General features: G+C 37.9%; 1 protein-coding gene across 5 annotated transcripts in view; it reads right to left on the minus strand.

Moving 5' to 3' along the window:
• Nucleotides 1-20,914, minus strand: part of KIF13A (kinesin family member 13A) — a 103,632-nt gene that overhangs the window by 21,448 nt on the left and 61,270 nt on the right. For all 5 annotated transcript variants that reach the window (XM_057365356.1, XM_057365355.1, XM_057365357.1 and 2 more), the window contains exons 10-20: nucleotides 19,744-19,855; nucleotides 19,134-19,346; nucleotides 17,469-17,579; nucleotides 16,133-16,267; nucleotides 14,841-14,971; nucleotides 13,006-13,092; nucleotides 12,732-12,898; nucleotides 7,413-7,623; nucleotides 2,729-2,891; nucleotides 1,980-2,120; nucleotides 151-300 (exon numbers count right to left, since the gene is read on the minus strand). In XM_057365356.1, the coding sequence (XP_057221339.1) occupies nucleotides 151-300; nucleotides 1,980-2,120; nucleotides 2,729-2,891; nucleotides 7,413-7,623; nucleotides 12,732-12,898; nucleotides 13,006-13,092; nucleotides 14,841-14,971; nucleotides 16,133-16,267; nucleotides 17,469-17,579; nucleotides 19,134-19,346; nucleotides 19,744-19,855 (1,621 nt within the window). The remainder of the gene's footprint in view (nucleotides 1-150; nucleotides 301-1,979; nucleotides 2,121-2,728; nucleotides 2,892-7,412; nucleotides 7,624-12,731; nucleotides 12,899-13,005; nucleotides 13,093-14,840; nucleotides 14,972-16,132; nucleotides 16,268-17,468; nucleotides 17,580-19,133; nucleotides 19,347-19,743; nucleotides 19,856-20,914) is intronic.

Genomic DNA, 20,914 nt, shown 5'->3' on the forward strand with positions numbered 1-20,914 from the left:
ATTACACACAGAACATACAGGGCCATTTGAAAAACACCGATTCACTGGGAAACAGCAGGCACCGTTTGGTTGTTAACCCCGCCATCCACAGGAATCCTCCCAGCACAAAGAGCCCTGCAGGAGTGCCCAGTGTGCCCAGCCCTGCCCTACCTCGCCCTGCTGGCTGATGATGGGCACGGCATACTGCAGCTTCACGTCGTAGAAAAGGCACTCCAGAAACACGTTGGCAACGCCGATCAAGTTGTGGTTCTCCTGTGCTTCGTAGAAAGGATCGCCTCTCTTGCCAATCAGCTTCCTTATCTGTTTTAGAGATAATGAAAGAGCTGTCACAAAACTGCCAGCAKGGGAACAGATCAAATAACCTTATCGTGTTATAAGATTGTGGCACAAAAATGACTTCACTACCCATGTTTTCTGTTCCTTCCTGTTACACAAGCAAAAAAAGACTAGAATCATATTACAAATTTGAAATGAAATCTTTGAGATGAGACATTATACAATMCTTTCTTCACTAAGGAATATAATAACATGATGACCTGCGTATTTTAGCAATGTCAAGGCAAAGCAGACTTCACCATGAACAATCACAGTAGCCATCGATTTCAAGATGTTCCCCCTTTACTGCTCTGTTTACACTTCTTCAATGAGAGGTCAAACCATCCTCAGGTTGTGTTGGTCTGGCTGCTGGCTACCGCTACAAGGCAAAGGGAAGGTGAAGGATGACTCCCACTCAAGCCTTCTTATGACTCCCATAGAGCTGAGATCACACCTTCAGCATTTCCTATGCAAGTCCCCAGACAGCCACAAAGAATTCATGCAGATTCCTAGCATGATATGCAGTCTTCAGTGAATTTGTTAGTTCCTTCCCTTCTTCTTCTCTTTTATCTTCAACACATGCATTTGACCTACGTGTTTCTATGTAGCACATAGAACACATGCATTATGGATGACATAGGTCATGGAAAGGATGGTCCTGGCTCAGGCAGACATAATGTATTCAAATATGTGCTATCAGTTCTTACTAMAGTCAGCAGCAATTTCACCGTTGTCTTCAATGCGCACAGATGAAATGCTTGACCTCCCCTGTGTTATGATTTTAGAGATTCCCATTGTCCCGTCCAAAGCATGTAACAAAGGCACAAGAGTTGTTCAAACATACTTGAGAATGATTCTTGATACAAGTAATTTAGGTGCTGCCTATCTTATCCTTCTATAAGGTGTCYTTACAAGACAGTAAGACATACTTCCTACACACTTCCACCTGGATACTTAGGTGATGTTTTCTGGAATACTAAATGTCACGTCTCTTGCCAGTAAACAAGCAAGTTTTTGACAAATCTCATGCTTATCTGCCAAGGCTAATGTGTTACTAAAATTCTCACAAAACACCAACAGATTTTGATGGAAATACCCAAGTTTTGATGGAAATACTCATGCAGACTAAGTATCTTCAGCTTACTTCTTCACTGCTTTAAGGCTGGGTAATACACAAATGAAATTAAAGAATATTTCATCGTTTAAAATCAAGTTTTATCCCACTAATATGTTCTGGACCTTGAGTGTATCTAAGCAGCATTCTTGTTAGCTTTGATACTGACTGCAGTTTAAAAATTTTGTATTACAGCTTGCTGCTTCCATTCAGAGCTGGTGGTCATCTGCATGCCAGGTAAACACATGCACTTAGTGATCGTGGATCACACAGCAGAATTATATCTGACCTCAGCACACTTCACATCTGAGAGCACAAGTGAGATAGGACGTACCTGTGTTTTATTATGCATGGGTATTTTGAATATTTAGCATTAGTCCTACTGGTTTTGTTTTGGGTTTTAGTTGGTTTGGCTTGGTTTTCAAAAATAAAACATAGTACCCTATCCTTTCATACACAAAGTCATTGCACCTGCTCTCTACAACATATTAAAAGGRGTTTAAAGAAAACAAAGTCAATCTTTGACACGTTTTGAAAAGATGTAAAATACCTCAGGAATTTTCTCYTTCCATTCTTGATAGAGGTCTCTCATGTCAATTAATTTGTTCTCTAGTTTCTCAATAGTCCACACTTGAGTACCTTTTCCTTTTCTTCTCACTTGAATTGCAGGCTCGCTTACTATTGCACCCCTCTAAACCAGAAGAAAAAAAACAATCACTGCAGGAAAAGTGCACGTAAGAAATTTAACTTCACTCAAGTTCATTCCTAGAAAGGAATAAAATACAGAACCATGCAGCTTCTCTCTGTGTGCCAGTCATGCTATCTCTGTCCTCAGACACAGCATGGACTATACATCTCTGAAAATCCAGATCTCTTTATCCTTCTCAAAYAATGCCCATTCCCACAGGAACATTAAGACACACAATCAAAACCCTTAGGACAAGCATATTATCCTAATTGTTATTCTATTTACAGCAGCACTTTAAACTCTTTAAGATACGAAATTGCAGGAAAATGGAACCATTAATTTCTGCAGATATAACCAAAATGCAGGTTCTACAAATGTCTGTTCATAACCTGCGTGCACATATGGTGATCATACACTTGAAAAGAGCAAGGGCCATCCTTAATGCTGCTTCCATTTTTACTTAATTATTCACTTTCAATACATTAGTCAGGTAGTACTTCTATTTTGTCTGTGCAAAATCTAAGAAACGTAGTATTTTATGCATTCAAGTTGGATGAATGTTATATATGCCTACATATTTAGCGTTTTCCAGCATTCTTTGTTATCATTACCTTTTTGTTGGCACTGAGGTTTTCAGCAGGGATCTGAAGTGTTACTTGATAATCTGTTAGCTTACTCATTTCCTCTGCTAAGAAGTTTGCTTCTCTCACCAGAGTATTTGCCTTCACTATTTGCTCTCGAAGTTTAGCCAGGCTCTGTCGAAACAATTCATCCCTGTGGTGCAGTAGGTAACATGAAAAATACACAGAAACCTATTTCTATTATTGGAAAGCTGCAAATAGAGGTGCTAACAAAGACTTTTYTGAAACAAGTTTAAGAGGAAATGCTGTGTAGCACTGTGTCAGCAAAGACAAGGCACTCAGATATTTTTATTGAGGAAAAGCAGTGATCACATATTAAACAAACAAATTACTGTTGAGGCACGTCTGGATCGGTGATGCCCAAATAAAAGAATACAGTAACATGGGAGCTATTAYAGTGATGATTTGTTTAAAGCCCTGAAGACATTTCAAATTTTCAAGAAATGAAATAATTGCAGCTGTCTTTGTCTTTAATCTGGAGTCCTGTTCCACAAAATCTACCAGTCCCAACATGTGAGACTTCATCTTGATAAAACCTGCTCTTCCTCAGATGATGATGTTAGAACCTGCAATCACTGCAGGCCACAGCTTTGTATCACACCAAGGGCTTTGCAGCGCTACAGACCCCAGACCTTCCCCCACTTACTCAAGCATGCACCCTAAAAAAATAGAAATAAAAACMATCTTAAATCCTATTTACCCAAGGTATTTTTAAGTAACAGATGAATGAGCACAGTTTGAAGCCTGTGCACTCAGTTTCTGGACAAATTCCAAAGAGGTCTCTCAGGCCTGTCTGAGCAAATCTGTTTGAATGTAACACCTGGCAAACCTGCTATGACACATACTATACATCCACCTGTGTACTAAGATAGGCTCCTGCCTGGGATCCTCATCTTTAAATTACCTTTTAGAGTTACCATGATTATCCTCTGAGCAAAGCTCATTCTACCTTTCTTYGTAAATCTCAACAGAACTTCCCGTGTCTCATCACCTTTATAAAACTCATGATCAAACTTTGCATATTTCAGTCACCAGCTCTCCCCATATGAATTTTTTAGCCTTTCTATGCAAAGTCCTACTGCATTATGGTACATGTTGAGCACATACACTTCTCATTTCTACAACACACATTATAGACAATTGTAGAAGGAACAAGGGCCTTCCTATAAATACAGGCAAAGTTTGCCTGCTGCTAAMACACCTCACAGTCACCAAMAGAATTGTAYTTGAGTGGCAGTCTTTTKAAAAAAAATCCCAAAGAATAGCCTGGCTAATTCAAATTGTGCTCTGASAGTCCCCTGATACCACAACCAAAGTAGTAAGCAACCAGCAGTGCTAGCAAGAAGCCCTGAATTTGACTGCCTTCAACATGCTAAAACATGCAGCTTTGTCTCTCTCCCCTACCCTGTCGAGGTTTGCAGCAGTGGGGGGTCTTGCTGCATCTTAAATAGCTGTTACTATCAGTGGATTTTTTAGTCAACTTCTTCCATATCTCCTCCCAGCATTAGCTGGAAAATTCCTTTCCCTTTCCCTCTGCCTCTTGCTTCTATTATCCAGGCTATTGAGATTAAATAGGCAATTCCAGACCATGTGAGTGACACATTCCAGACAGCTATAATTTTGGWTTCACACAGAAAATTAAGGTAGAGTCAAGAATTAGTCACAAGAAAGTGCTTAATACTGAGAGTGCACTACACCTGCAGCCACTGCCTGACTTGAGAAACAGAAGGCAACTTTGGTCTTTATGTAAGTGCTATAAGAGCCACTGGATCCAGCTACAGCCAGTCGCTTCTTTAATCTGGGATACCGGTGTCTGGAAAGTTTTTTGGTAAGCTCCCACACCAATCTTAGCTAGCTTCTTGAGAAAACAATGGCTTAAGAATGCAAGGCRAACTTACAAGTAACTCAGCCAATACTATGGGCAGTTCTTATAATAGTTGTGTTTTTCCAGATACAGCCGTGCCAGTACCCTCCCAGAAAGTTATGCAAAAAAAAAAAAAGTTTCAGAGAGGATTTCTTCATTCTTACTGCATGAAACATATGACAAGTTCCATTAGGGTATTAACTGAGGCAAATACTCATTGAACATGTAATCCTGAAACAGTAATTTAAGCCAGACAAGGAGAAACAACTGACACTGAGGAGGKATCATTGCAAGTTTCTGGGATTCCCAATGCCAGATACAGGATATGCTGGACTAAACTCCTGGTTCAGTACACACCACCGCAACAAATAAAATTTGTTCCAACTAACAATGGGTTAACTTTATGCCAACAGGATTTAACACCAGGCCAGGTATCATCTGTCCTTCCACAGTCAGCAAAAAGCTGGAATAACCTCTGTGCAACRTGTTCCAGCTGATCTGACAGATACAGCCACATGCCCACATCTGATACCTATCAAATTCATTTTGCTGGCTCATCCAGTAGAGCTCAGCTTCATTTGCAACAGCAACAGAGCGACAGCTAAAACTGCACCAATCAAACCCCCAGCAATCCAGATCCTGGAACTTTTGCACATTTTTCACATCCAGTCTTCCCATTCTTCCCTGGATTTCTTGCCCTCTGGCCAGCTGGCTGGAAAACATCCTCTCAGCAACATGCTGCCATGCATTTACAGCAGAAACCACTCAAAGGGTTTTTTTCCTAGTTTCTTACTTAACAAGATTCATTTCCCCTCCCATTTTTCAGCAGCCCAAACCTCTTCTAGAACGATAAATAAATAAAAAGTATTCCTGTCCTCCAGAAAGGATCTTCTGGAGGACAGAAAACCAATAATGAGTTCCTCCAGAAAACTGCTTATTCAATGGCAGTGCCACCAAAACATTATCAGACTTCTCACAGATCACTCCAAGGAAAATCCATTCTCCTTTTTCACAATGCAGCAAAGTACAGGTTTCAAGCAGTTCAACAGTTATACAGAGTAACRCATTCATCCATGAAATTCAGAAGCAACACTTCTTGCTCAAAGCACAGCTCCTCCTCAGAAACATCTAACAACTACTGGGAAGTGAAAGCTGACACTTAGTCTTGATTTCACTCCAGATTCTCTTTTTTTATGTGATTACATGGTTATGCTGGATAATTTTAAGTGAATCAATTACCATTTTTTTCTTCTCAGCTCTCAAAGATGGGCAAGTTTTTTGCTACTTCCTTTTCCATTCTGCTGCATCTTTTAGAGGTACTGCATCCCTTGCCAGCTCTCTTCTCTGCTACTGCAGTGTATTATCAACAATTTCTTGATTACCTTGCTGTGCTGAAAGCAGTTCTGAATAGAAAGGGCTTCAGCTAACATGTTTCTCACTCTGCACTCCTCGTGCAGCTCTAAAAGAGCCTGCCAGTCCCAGCCATAACTCTGTAACATTTTACATTCCCAATCATTCTGTTTTTAGCTTTTACAGGGGCAAACTATTATTTTAATTAATGTTGGATCATAGAACTACTTTTCCCTACACTTGCCATGAAAAACATTCTAGCCATCGCTGGTCAACAGTTAGCTACTTGTTTAGGTTTTTTTCCCAGGCTAAACTGGGCAGAAATTACTAAACAAAACCTTGCACAGAAACTAAACCAAGATCYGTCCTGTTCTATTTCTAACACTCTCAAAGTGAAAGCTGCAAAACAATCTTGACTATCTTGGTTTAGATGTCTCTTGTGAAAGGATTTGGTTTTTAATGGTAGAGAATAAAGCAAAAATAATTACATAGAAAAGAGCACTCAAACTCACTACAGAGAGAAAAAAAAAATGCTGAGTGAATAAGGAAGGTTCTGTTTTAAAAGAAACTACAAAAGAAATTTGCAAGAAACCTGTTAAAGCATTCTTCCTGCTGAATTAGCCCCATGACAGAATACTCAGTGGTATCCAGAAAACTTTAATCATCTCAGCTGTTGCCCCTTGAATTTTTCTCCATGGAGCTGGAACTGTTCTCTCCTTGATACCAAGAGCAAGTTTCTCTCATTGTCACAACGCAAACACTCTGCTCATATCTTCCTAGGCTGCATTTTAACTCTCCCTGCAAACCTCATGATGGTCTTTCAGGAAGGCTGCATTCAGGGGCCATGCTATTCCTTTGCAAAGAGGCTGGTTCACCTCACAGCAAGACTTTAAACTTCCTAAGCAACTCAACCAGAGCAATTCTCTTCTAAAGCTGGGCTTACGTTTAGAAACATACTCATGCAACATATATGGATCCCCATTATCCCCATTATGCTTTTTAAATTGCAAAATATCATGCTCTCACTGTATACTTGCAAAACATAATACTCCTTACTGGACTCCTTAGACTTAGCTGATAAATTTACCTTTCTGTACTACTCCTTCCTTTCTTTCAAGAATTAAAGCAATAATTGCTAAACCAAATATTTCATTAGCATGTTTTCAAGTTTAAAGTTTTTCAAAAAAACAAAAAACCCCACAGAAAACCGACCTATAATACTGCTCAAAAAAGCTAAATTTCTTTGTCTTTTGTGAGTTAAATCTTGAACACATCAGAACTCAGCCCTAAACAAAAGGCTAACGCTTTGGTGGAAGCAGATCTCGTTCAGCACATCAACTCCACAAAAAGTATTATTAGCTTCAGACTGAAGATTCAAGCCCCATCTTTTACCCTTTGAAGATTTTACTAGTTCCTTTGTTTTAATTCCAGTATTCTCACCTCTCCTCTGTCCAGAGATTGACTTTCTGCTGTGCAGTCTGAGCAGTGTAGGAGAGCCTGTCGCTGCCGTGCTGGTGCTGCCTTTCTGGGGAGAGCTGCTGCCGCAGCAGCTCCAACTCGCGCTCATACATCACCCGCTGCTCYTCCAGAGCGCTCCGCTTCTCCTCCAAGTACTGCTTTTCCAAGATCTGGACCACATTTTGTACTGGGTCTAAAAAGAAAGGAAGGAAAAAATGAGAAAAAAACCCCAGAAAACATGAGCAAATGTCATCTCAGCACTACAGGACACCCATTATTTAGTTGGTAACAGCAATCAACATACCCCAGAGTCTTTGCAAATGCAAATTGTGCCACAAAACAAAAGCCAAATTAATAAATATTGCATTAAATGGATAAATCCTAACATAAAATTAAAAAAAAAATGGCATGCAAAAGGCTCGAACAATGGTTAAGACCCTTGTCTATTGCATATTTAAGTGCTGTATAGTTATAATATATTCCAGAATCCCTGTAGGAAAAAAAAGAATAGATGGAAAAGAAAGCAAATTAATAAGGAAACAAAGCAAAACACAAGGGAAGATGATGTTAACCAGAGGAGGAAAYGATTTAAGGAAGTAAAAAGCAATTTACTTTCTCTATTTTGGCAGAGAATGAAACACGTTGGAGAGCTGCAGAYAAAAACCGAGAGAGACAAATGATCTGCCTGGTCACACATCACACTGCACTAATGTGCTGCACAGCACCGAGGCAGACAAAATATGTCCTGGGGGGAACTTCTGCATTTAGCTTTACAAACCACATTTCATCTCGGTATGAACACAGAACAAATATCCGTTTGGATATTCTRTCCTGAAAAATCTGCTTGTGTCAATCAGCTACAGATAAATCTGAAGTGCATTCAAATTAATGGAATATTACTCTGTTCCTGGGGTTAGGTCCAATGCCAGCCTGTGTCTCTGAAAGAGCCATTTGATAATGTAAGCTCTGTGTACTACCAGTATATACACCTGGCTCATGCACAATCTCTGAAAGCTCAAATACAGCAAAAAAAGTGGTTTGCAAGAGGACCAATCTAGATGATTGAGTGACAGCACACCACCTAACAGATTGCTGATTCTGTACACCACAAGAGGAAGGCAGAGGAGTTCCAAAGTTGGAATAGTGAGCTGTTAGGGGAAGCAATACTGCAGCTCTAGGACATGCCAGGATTTTCAAATGCAAAAGACTTCAGCTCTAAAATAATTATTYGTGATGCCTCTTCTATTTCATCAATACACAAGAGAAATAAAACAAAATAGAGCTGCTGCAACTTTTAAGGATGCCAGTCTCTCACAAAAGAGGGACAAAAATAAACCTAGATTTATTTACACTGTTCCACTTTGGACCTAGATGTGTGACACTCAAAAAACCCCACAAAACCAAAAAACACATCTATATGATTTGGTTATRAACCATCTCCCCTCTGCATTTTGCCAACACTGCTGCAAGGCCCTTGCCCTGTTCATGGAAGGAATCACTGGCTTCACACAAAGGCATTATAAATACCACCACCAATTATAAAGCACAAAGTTAAAAATCAGTCAGTATAAATAGCAACCAAATAGCAAACTAGTGATGTACAAAAGTGTCTTAAAATAACCAGAAATATTACTTTTTAGTACATGACATTCTCAGAAAGTTAGCTATTATTAGCTTTTAAACAGACAGTGCAACAAAAACCCCTGACTGAACCAARTTCTAAAATTCTGGACTACAAACCATGTTATTAATGTTAATCTGTACCATCATTATCCTCCTAACTCCTCCAGATAATATCAGAAGCACCTTAAAATATATAGGCTTTGCTGCATAATCCCCAAACCAATTTTAGTTATATATAAGAATGTTTGAGAAAATCAGGTATTACGCAGATGATACAGAAGAGGCATGGAAGAAATTAAAATCYTTCCATTGTGTTTGCAAACACAGGAAATGAATCTAAGGCTGACTCATTAAGATGAGTCTTCCCTAAACTGCTCAAAGAGCAGCTATGAGTTCAAGAACCAGATTTCTTTCATAAAAGTGAACTTTTCAGCCACCTAGATTTACAGAATCACAACCACCACGGGATCAAATTGCACTATGATATATTTTTAGAACAAGATACAAGAATCTAGTATAAAACTTTACTATTGCAACACAATCCTGTACTGCTTGAGGAAAAAAAAAAAGGTGGCTTATGCTTGTATAGCAATGCAACAGGTAAATTTGTGATTTTAAAAAACTTTTTAATTTAACTTTTTYAAGAGTTTACAAAGAAAACCCTAAGCCTGTCACACGAAAAAACGCAAAATACAGCGTGAATTATAAAGTATCTAGGTATAATTTGAAGAAATAAACAGTCGAGTTTTTTTACAATTCAAAATAATTACAAAAGTGTTTAAATCAAATTTAAACACCATGTTCTACAATTTTGCATTCCWCATGCAAAGTCAAATAAATTATGGAAGATTCTACCCAGTGCCTGCCAAATACACAGCAAATTTCATACAGTGTKAAAACTTCCAAGTCCCAATCCTTTACATATTTATGTGACAAGAGTTCTATGACCCTGAAAAAATATTTATATGCAGTTAATCCCCTGCAAAATCATAGACTACTAACACTGAATATAAAGATGTATTTTCTTCATAGGATGAACAGCATTTATTACCTTGTTACAATGTCACTTAATTCTCATCTGGAATCTGTTAATCCAATCACACTGATGCTGAATAAATTCCCTAAGATTTCTTGCAAATATATTTTTCTAAGCAAGCTAGAAGAGGGTTATGACACTGGCTGCTTTGCTAAGTTTTATCAAAATCCTCTCCCTGAGCTGTAAAAGTTTTGTTAGCTAAAATGAGAAGCTGCTTAACCTAATCACATTGTTTACTTAACCACTGCACAGTAYACAAGAATAAAGTAAACTTCTTTGATGCATTCTGTGTCTGACCAGCATCAGAAATTAGCAGTACAAAGCTGATCTGACAGAATCCCACAAAGAAGGTTAGCATGCTGAAGGAAGGAAAGAATCTGGATGTTTTCTTYASAGCAGTTYTCAAAGTTACACATTTTCCTCAGASGTTCTTTGGAGCCGGATRGAGTCTGTGAYACTGTTGTACTGGTTACATGCCATAAAAATGAATGTGTTTGCACCCTGGAGAACCCAGGCTATTTATTTAAAGAGGATTATAATTCTCAAACAAATCCAGGGCAAGAGGGGACCCAAAAGCCAAAACAAAGGAAAACAAATCCCTTTTGCTTTGGGCTGTATCTATGCAAGTTTATAAAATAATTATCTAATCAAATTTTTAAAACATCTCTTCATTCTCTGCTTAGGACTTCTCCAGAAAATAGGTATAATAGAATTAAGAGCCTTCAGCCATTTAGTTATTTCTTCTTCCTAACCCATATTTATTTTTCATTTTAAGGAATTAATGGTATTGTAACAAAGCTGCTTTTCTTCTTACACAACAAACTAGAAGCCTGTCAGAAAAAGGTACTTTAGTTCCCCCATTGAGAAAGTGCTGCTAAGTTCTGTTTCTAKAACTCCAAATCAAAAGACCAGGCTRTGATCYTCATTGTCATTTGTTTTATCAGCATTTTATTATCATTTACTACTCAAATTTTGTTACCCAACACCTATGTGGGAGTGAGCAGAAGCAGCAGAAATTGGGATGTGACACTTCTGAAACAGTTTGATGTGAATGACTGCAAACATTTGCCCTGCAGTAGGGAAGAAAGAGCTTTAAGGAATAGCGAGGTCCGTACGGTTCTTGACCAAGACACAGAAGGCAACCAACCAAAACAAAAACGGGCCTGGACCACAAACAGAAAAACTTACTGAACTAAAATGTAAAGACACTTGGAATGTTGTGAAGGACTGTTTCAATCAGCTGGATAACAACACATGAAAACCAAAARATGTGACCCCCTGTTCAAAGAACACTGACTCATTGGAGACTGATACACTTCAGTCAAATCTCCAGTTAGTAACAAGCAGATCAAGCATCAATTAATGCTTTCAGACTCTTCCAGCAGCCTCATGCATGAACCAATTGAGTTCAAAACCTTTGTCCCAGTTTTGGCACAGATATGGGATGCTTTGAGACCTTAAAACGGGCCACAGAATCTTCACGAGGGATGACAACACTGAAGACCACCAAGTTGGCAGATTCATCTGAAATTCATCTCCTGGTATGARTGAACCATAATGAGAATATYTCTGTTAYCAAACAGCAATTTCATATMAATTCAAGTGACYTGACCCWGTAACTCACACAAGCAATYTYATTAAAAATAAAACAAAAAAACKGCAGTATTGCTGCATYGAACATATGAAACCATYRCACTGTACTCAAWGGCAAAACAGACAAAGTAAAAGAAYAAAWGGAGCTGAAATAAAAAGTAAATGCTGTATTTCAACATGTAAACCACAGTAAGCAAYKGAAATAYTGTGAAGATAYGAAGAAAGAACAGAAAGCAATGAAACACCATTTACTGTGTCTTCTTGGTCAGGGACCAAAGCCCAAAGAATTTTTTTTCTCAGATTTTGTGTATCAAAACACCTGTATAAAGCATTCAGTAGTTTACCAAGTTTTTCAGCATTTCTTAGTATTCTATTTTATCATATGAACTACAACCTGCTTCTGGATCTCATGAAAAAGCCATACTGTTTTATATACACCATACCATTATCTTACCTATATTAGATCTTATTGTGTTGTTCCAAAAAAASCATTACAATTTCTTTTAACAAAGATGAAATGAAATATTGAGAGTGTGATCAAGTGTTGAAAAACAAGCTGACATTTGCCTATTAGTTTGTTACCATTTCAATGTTTTTTTTCTAATGAGGTTAAATGGTTTCAGTAATATTTGATACAAAAAGATGAAACTAACTGTGCCACATATGGTGTACCCCTTTTTTTCTGCAGTAACTTGCAAAACCAAGAACTTAGTAAACTTGCATGAAGATTTGACAGGCATATGGTCATGACTCAGCTGCACTATAAAGGAGAGCAGAGGTACAGATAAAATTGTGTGTCAGGGCACAAACCAACTAATAACTTGTGTATTTACACCTAGATGCATGTTTTTTTTATATCTGTGTATAGCTATATATGTTTCATATACATACATGCACACACTTAACCCTATTTCTGTAAAATACCTCATCCTGAAAATCCTCCAAAGGCCCCTGGAACATAYGTACTGCTTGTTTTGCCCAGAAATTGACATCTAGGCTGAATTTGTTAGACAATTCAAAAGAACATTTTTATCTGGCAGATGTCTTACCATTACTATTCAATGTCTTCATAATCACTTCCATTTGTGCAAACTCATAGTTGTAGTCTGGTTCTGAAGAAGCCTCACTAGCTGCATCCAGATCATGCTCTCCTAAGGAAGTTTCTTTCTCAAGGTCTTTCAGCCAATCTCGACGTTTCCTCTTTGGTAAATTGATTCTGAGTAAAAATGGAAGTTCAGTTTATTAAAGAAGTTTCCATGGAATAATGGAAGGGAAAAAATAGACTGAATGTAAAGTGGGTAGAATATAAACATCAGATATTACCTAAAAAAGTGGTTGTTTCCCCATAATATTCTATCTCCATGCCATAACTGAGTGACAGAACATACCAGTGCACCATTTACACAGGATCTGAAAGAAGAAAAYACAACTCCAGTGAAATCCTGAAAACAAAAGATGGAAGAGCTGCCATTTCTCCCATCCATTGACAGACATTTGTATCACATGGTAACAAACCTGCCAGGTTCTCATGAAAGAATCAGTGGGAAAGTTACTGGTCTGATTTCCATGGTCAGAATTAGCACCTTTCCCCTCTGCCTTTGGCTGGTACAACTCTTCAGCAAACATACAGACAAGGTTGATTGTGGTTGCAAAGTTTCCTTTAAATGCCTGTTTCTCAAACTGGGTCACTGCCTGTTTCTGATAAACAGTCTAAACTAGAATGCATGCAAATCCTGCTGATAGAGCTCTCCAAGATACAACTTAGCCAACACTGAGCTGTAAAACAYACTGTTAACATATTCAGCATTCAAGCATAAGAAAAGATTCTTAGATCCATGTTTTATTCTTTCAACAAATGGAGTCTGTATTATTAACAAAGGTCTATTTTTGTCAACATCTGGTATACTGATGTATTTCTTTGTATTTAAGTTTTAATCACAAAAAGAAAATGGGATAAACTGAGCTGTTGAACTTTTGCATRTGTGAGTCACAAAGTAGAGCATTTTATTTGAAAGGGGAAAAAAACTTCAGTAAAATGAAAAGAGCCTTTTCAGATGCAGTGTTCTCAATTCAGCTYTCTCATGTAAGTCAACACAAACATGTAAGCATTTAATTTTAAATCAGATTTTATTTAACATTTTCCAAATAAATTCTGATAGCTAAATTTCTGTTGTTACTATTATCTTAAGAACAGTTACTTAAGCATTGCAGATCAGGAATGAGTAAAACAAAGTATGTTTCTTCCACTGACATGTGCCCTTATTCCTGCCAGTCAAAATGACTGATTTCCAGTACAGCAACTCTATCACCACAAGCCAGAATCCCATCTGTTTGAAATTTTGTACTGTAGGCTGCAGAAGGAATATACAAATGCAGAATAAAGAATGAATAAATGAAGAATGAAAGAAATTGGACATTTTGTGTGTCTATCAAACTCCAGTTTCTCATTCTGATATGAATCTGTACATTATTTAGATACTCAAATTTCAGACAAGCAGCATGACTGTTAACTAGGACAAAGGTACTGCTGATCACATGCAATTGRAGATCAAGTGACAAAGACATTTGCAATTCCACCCAAGGAGCCACAGTGTGCCTCGCATGAAAACTAATTAAAATACAGAAGTAGAAACAAAAGGTGAAGYGTGACTTTACACTGCATATTAACTAGACACAACAGTAATTAAGGATTTAGAAAAGAATTCAGATCTTCAAAGCACCTCTTTWTCACAAAATACTGAACTTTACAACAGGAATGACTCACAATGCACCATTTAATCTCAGCCATCAAGACACAAGCTACTATMCCATCACACAGACTAGGAGAGCCAGCAGCATCTCGGGGATCTCATTACTACCCAAGACACAGGCAGTGGCCCCTCACTCCTACCAAATACCTCCTTTAGATGGCTTATTCCAAGCCAAACCACTGATAGCCCGTTGCCCTGCAGAGGGGGTGGGTGGGTGGGTGTTTAATTGTGTGGGGAAATCTTAGTTTTAATCACCGAACTTCACTCCAAGTCAACTGTATTGAATCTACTCATTGATCAGAATGTAAGATACTTCTGTCTGTGTAAAATAAAAATGCATGAAAGTCATCTTCTGTCAAAGAAAAGCAAATCCTCATTTCAATGGAAAGTGCTGTTGATCTTCCTTACCTTGCATTTTCTTTTGGTGTGAGTGTAACTTCTCCGTCTAAAGCAATATCAATCTCACAGTGTTCTGGTTGGATTCCTATACCAAAGAGCTGTATATCCTGAGAGGTATCTGCACCAACTCTTGTGTGATCCTAGAAAACAAGCTGTTACTTAGAGACAAGCTAACTACCACTGTTGACACAACTAAGAAAATATTAGCTGAAGTGCTGAGACAGCACAGTTTGTGTGTCTGTCGAGTAGAAATGGTGCCACAGCAGATMTGAAGACTGCACCAGTCACACACAAACTGTTGTGATGCCCTGAACCTCATCTTCGTACAGTTTTAGCTAGAGCAAAAAAAAAGCAGTTGACACACAAATTCTGATTTAAAAATATTCTCATACTATGCCTGCATACATATATTAAACACAAAAACCAGAAGAAAAACAGCCATGTCATATAGGCATAGTTAAGAAAATAACATGGATAGCAAAACAAGGTKCAGATTTTCCTGCTTTTCAGAAAASAGCTAAACAGMAACTCARCTAAACATACYATTCTGTACATAATTCCAAGTTATATTTTAAGTTCTGACAAAATAGTTTATTTTGTTACTGTTTGAGAGGTTGTGTTTTATTTGCTACTGTTTAAATACAGAAGCCCTCTTTCAACCAAAGCAGAAGAGTAGCTATAAAAACAGACAGAATATATTATTAACATATATTTAATATATCATTTCCCTACAAATTTACTTGGTTTGTATTTGGCACTACTTCACTCTGACATGGGAAATGCTGAATAGAATGGTATGAAAGCTAACAGCACTGGGAAAACACATTTCTGTACATTTTTAACAATGCTTTTCTTAAGTCACTCTCTCATAAGCTTCCCTGTCATTGAAGACTCTGTTACTCTTACTGTTAACTAAATATCATCTCTTTATTATTTACGCTTTGCATATTTAAAGCAATCCTCAGCTCCCTAACAAAAAGAAGCATCTMATATGAAGCTCTTGCTTCAAGTCAGGCCAGAAGGTGACTCTACGCACATCCTGCCTGGAAAAGCTAGAGCTGATCTCAAGACTGGCAAACACTGAGCATTCCTCCCACTGTTGGCAATCAGGAGATCAATTAGGAAAACAGTGAAGCTGAATTGCTAAGGGAAAACAAAAGCCTAAACAGTAGGAGGAGGGCTACCCTATTTTGCTGCAGCTAGTCTTAAAGATCTAAATCCCCTCCGAGTAACAAATTAGAGTCAGAAATTCAAAACAAGTGTCATTCCATTCTGTGTAAACATCCTGTTCATATCCTCACCTTTAAATAGTAAACTARAAGCTCATTGAGCGCAGGGTCTGCRTTCAGGTTCACCAGGTAACACTTGTCATCCCCAACCTTGATCCCTGAAGACTCCAGGGAGATTCCCATGCTCTCCAGCTGCCTTTGCCTCTCCTGCAAGCACACAAACAGGTTAATTTTGCCTGCTGCAATGTGTAGGGGCAAGCACAAAGCAACTAAAGCTGAAGATGCACACGCTGAGTATGCATTCTGTATATCACCACCAGACACTGGTCAAATAGTATAGGGTCAGTAGAATTTATTTTTACACACCAACCATAAAAAGTTAGATGTAATCTGCAAACACCTGCCACCCCAAAGTGGAGCTTATTTAAGCAGTCCTATTAAATTTATTAGACTTACCTACATGGCTTTATTGAGTTCATTAAACCTACTTGTAAGTAGCACAATGTAGCTTTGAGTCTTTATGTTAGTAAAAAATGAATCTCAGTTCCAATTATTTCAAAGATAACCATAACCATAGATGACTTAGAAAAGAGCATGCCACAGTTTGGGCTTATTCTTTTGCAGTTTTATTATTAATTCAGCTAAAGGACTTACTTGATCATGTGTATATTGTTTTTTTTTGTGCTACAGTTTGAGTGTTGGGGGTTTTTTTGGCTGGTTTGGGTTTTCCCCTTATCCTGTCGTTTGTTTTTGTTTTGTTTTGTTTTTTGTAATTTATTAAAACAGTGGTTGCACCAAAACATGCTTCTGGAACATTAAGACTAGAAAAAGTAACCAACAACCTTTATTCTTCAAGCTAAGGATGGAGGAAATGATGCAAAAATACACTGGAATCTAGAAAGGGTGGTGGTTATGATGATGATGATTATTATTAATAATAATAATAATAACAACAACAACATTAGTGACTACACGTACACATTTTCCTTTTCTGGTTAGAAAGCACTAAAAGCAAAAGCGACAAATACCACCCACAATTCTGATCTTTTTGTAATTCTTCACTTTCTTACTCAGTTCAAAAGAAACATATCCAAGACCCCACTGACTGCCCAATTGAGCTGCCCAAACATATTTTGATGCTTTACTTTAAAATCAAATATTAGCTTTTATCAATCATATCATGACACAGCTAGATTTATGCTAATAAAATTTAGATTTTAAAAACCTTCAAGAAACAAACAAACAAACAAACCCACCCCAAAACCAGAAACAAGTGGAAAAGACAAAAATTCAGAGATATTTTAAATAGCTGGTGRGTAAAACAGCACAGTCCACTAAAACTCATAAAGAACAGATGATTAGTACTACATGAGCATCTGGGCTTTCCTCCTAAAAATTTGTGAAGTACCTGTGCAATTTCTTCTGTTTTCCTTAGCTTTTCTTCCCAGGTGACTGTTAGTTCTTTTATTAGTTTTTCTGATTCTTCCAATTTTTCCTTCAGTTCTGGTGCCTTCATGGCCTAAAAGATAGAAATTAGCAAAAACCCTCAGTTACTCTTGCCACTGCAATATCAAATGCAACAAGTAACGATTTCTGCTATATCCCTAAGTTTTTCATGGTAGAAGCTGAAGAAATAGGTCACTTGCAAAGGAAGAGGACAGAAACAACCTCTAATGGATCCAGATCTGAAATAGTTGAAGAYTGACATATCTCCAGAGGCTAGTGGAAAGAACAAAAATCTCTGGCCCTGGCCACTCAAATGCCACTGTCTGTGTCAAAACATGTATTTAAAAACTTTAAGTCCTAGCTGTCTGAATTCTAGTGCAAAGTCTTTCTTCCAACAGTAGTTTCAAACACAAATTCCTCTAGACCTTTAGCCTTCCATTCTATCTTGGTTTTGTAAGTGTTCCTAGAGTTGCACTGAGACTTTCAGACTGATCCTGTTAATTACCTTCGAAAGAAGGCATGTTCTGGAGCTAACATAAGCTTCTCATTTCACAACAGGAAACAAAAGCAAAGGGCTTGAATGTGTCCAGTGCCAAGTGGCAATTGAACAGGCTGGYCTATAACCCCATATAAACTGTTTTTAACAGAAGGTAGAAGAGAAAACACTTAACAAAATAATTAGTAAGACTTTGGACACSTTCCTACTGATTGTGTTCAGCTGCAGCCTGCCAACAAAATCAGCAACACACTACAATAATATTTTAGAAATTAAAATTATGGCTTAGAACAGGTTTTTATTTATGAAAAAAGTGAATGGCTCTTTTTCCTTAAAGCAGATTTTCCCATTTCAGTCTGTAAGGAAATGTTCATACAACTAACACTATTCCTTAAATGAAAATGAAATTTAAACACTACACAAATTTAACCTCAAACACAGTTCTGCTCCTCTTCTACAAGTATTTTGTGTCTTGCCTGAAAAGATCAAAAATMTTTACCTATCTGTTAAATACATACTTTGTGCAGATATCCTGGATACCAAATAAACCAWCCTACCTGGATACTTTACTCTTCAGTTAGAAGGATATATCTAAGATAATCATCAATCATGCAGTGTCAACTATTAAGGCAGTGAAGCAAATCGTTGGTGGTTTTCAGTGCTGCATTTTTGACAATTTTTAATAGATTTTCACAAATGTCAGAGAGAAATATCCCCTAAATTTTGTCATCCAGTAACAGATCTATGACTTTTTACATTTTTCCATTTAACATTACATATAGACCACTGACAAAAAAAACAAAAAACAATCGGCTAATAAGTGAGTCTACACAGTGAAGATGTAATCTAGCCCTTATCTCTTCTGCATCAATTATTGCTTGGCCTGAAGTTCCTCAAGAACTGAAAAGGGTCTCCATCAGTAAAATGCTGTCGTCATTTAGAAGTTATTAAAGATAAGCACAGATTATGCTGGATTCAGGAAAAAAGGTTACGTTTTTTACAACAAAGGACAGAAAAAAGAACAGGTGCAAGACTCTTCCTTTCCACATTTTATAAGAAAGCTAGTCTTCCACACAGAATATGACATTTCCTTCAGAAACTCATTTTACATTGTACTGTGAATAATGTTACCTCAGCTTGTGAGAGCTGTTCTTTCAGTTTTTCAACTTCTTCACGTAGTTCTCTGATGACCCTAGCATTTGGATCTTCATTCACCACTGCATGATTGACTATCCTTTTGGCTCTGTCTGCGTATCTCAGGGTTGAGAGTGTTTCTTCGTAGTTGTCTGCTGCTGGACTAATTGTGGCTATCATGGCAGTTTGGCTGTTTCCTCCCAAGTTGTCCTGTAGTGCAGCCACAGAAAGTTCAAGAGTTAGAAACTGTTCTGAGACTATGCAGTGTCTTTACAAGGAGACTTAAAGTACTTAATAAAGGCACTGAAAGTGCTATTTAGGCACTGAAACATACTCTGGATATAAACTAATCTGTATGTTCCATAAACAATTCAAGCCACCTGTACCACCTTTGATTCCATTACAATTGAAAGTAGTCCAGTAGGATTTTACATAGAATTAACACAAGATACACTTGGCTGTCCATATTACTTGGATCAACATAGCTATSAGAGTTCCTTCACTCATTTCTTTAAAAGAAGATGAGAAGTCCATGTACACAGAGGTATACCACAATGATCCTACAACTGACATCTTGTGAACATGGTGAACAGAAAACACAAATTACCTTGAGAAGCCAAGTGAGTACAGAGTCTCTGTAAGGCACAAACTTGTTTTTCCCCTTCCCTGCTGCTTGGTCAGCAAGTGATGATATAACCAAGCCCAGTGTTGAAAGTGATCTATAAATGCAAAACATCAAAACAGCTTTAACACATATTCCAAATACAGACATAATAAAACACAGAAAGGGATTGCTCTGCACAACTTCACATCCAACTTTTAAAATGTCATAGAATCATTTACGCTGGAAATGACCATGGGAGATCAGCTAGCCCACTGCCCTGTTACAAACAAGGCAGTTTATTTCTTTAAAGTTATATATTTGGAAGAAAAAAACTGGTATCAACAGTGTTTCATCTCAGTTGGTACTAAGACYGTATTTCAGAAAGATGTTGACATATTTAGAATAGTTTGAAATGTGCAAAATAGACTGCTTCAGTATATGAAGAATCACTGCCCTTGATTAGACATCTACCTTTTCTCAGAGGATAAAAATCCTTCTGATTTGGCCACTGTCTCATGACAGTGTTACAAGTCAGTGTTGGCAGCACAGCAAGAACCTCTGTCTCTGGGAACAATGTTTTAAGAACACTGGCTCAAATGCCAACTAAAACGAAACAATTCTCCAGCCATAAGGAGGCATCCTCAGAACTTCCAGCTAGGGGCCAGGAGAACTCGTCTGCCTGGTGAGCCAGTGACCAGCCAGCCATCACAAAGCCATAGAAGGCTGCTGATCAGAAGAGACAGATTAGGAGATCCCTTGGCAAATGGGTTGGGTTATAATTGAGGTAGAGCCTCAGCAGCTTCTTCTGGGGGGCACAGACCAAACCATCTCCCAGACACAAAAGTGCTGCACAAGTGTCAAAGAGGAAAGGCCCCAAACTGCTTAGCAGACAGCTGCATCCCAAACAAGACTCTGGAACTGTGAGGAAAATAGCCAATTTGTTCACACTGATATATGTACAACTTCTGCCAACAGGGCTAACTGTGTCAGCAATCCATGCAAAGCATATGTACGCTATATTATGCAATTCTTATACAACCCTGATTAAATTRTAAGTGACATCAGGGCTCATGGGGTGAGTATGTTTAAGATAATGAGCTTGTTGAGGAACCTGAAAACATGCCTAAAGGTTTTTAAAACAGACATTGCTGAAGCCCACGAGAATTCTGGGTCT

The sequence above is a fragment of the Malurus melanocephalus genome, unplaced genomic scaffold, assembly GCF_030028575.1.
Source record: "Malurus melanocephalus ecotype Western Australia unplaced genomic scaffold, MMel_1.1 scaffold_51, whole genome shotgun sequence".
In the NCBI taxonomy this organism is placed as follows: domain Eukaryota; kingdom Metazoa; phylum Chordata; class Aves; order Passeriformes; family Maluridae; genus Malurus; species Malurus melanocephalus.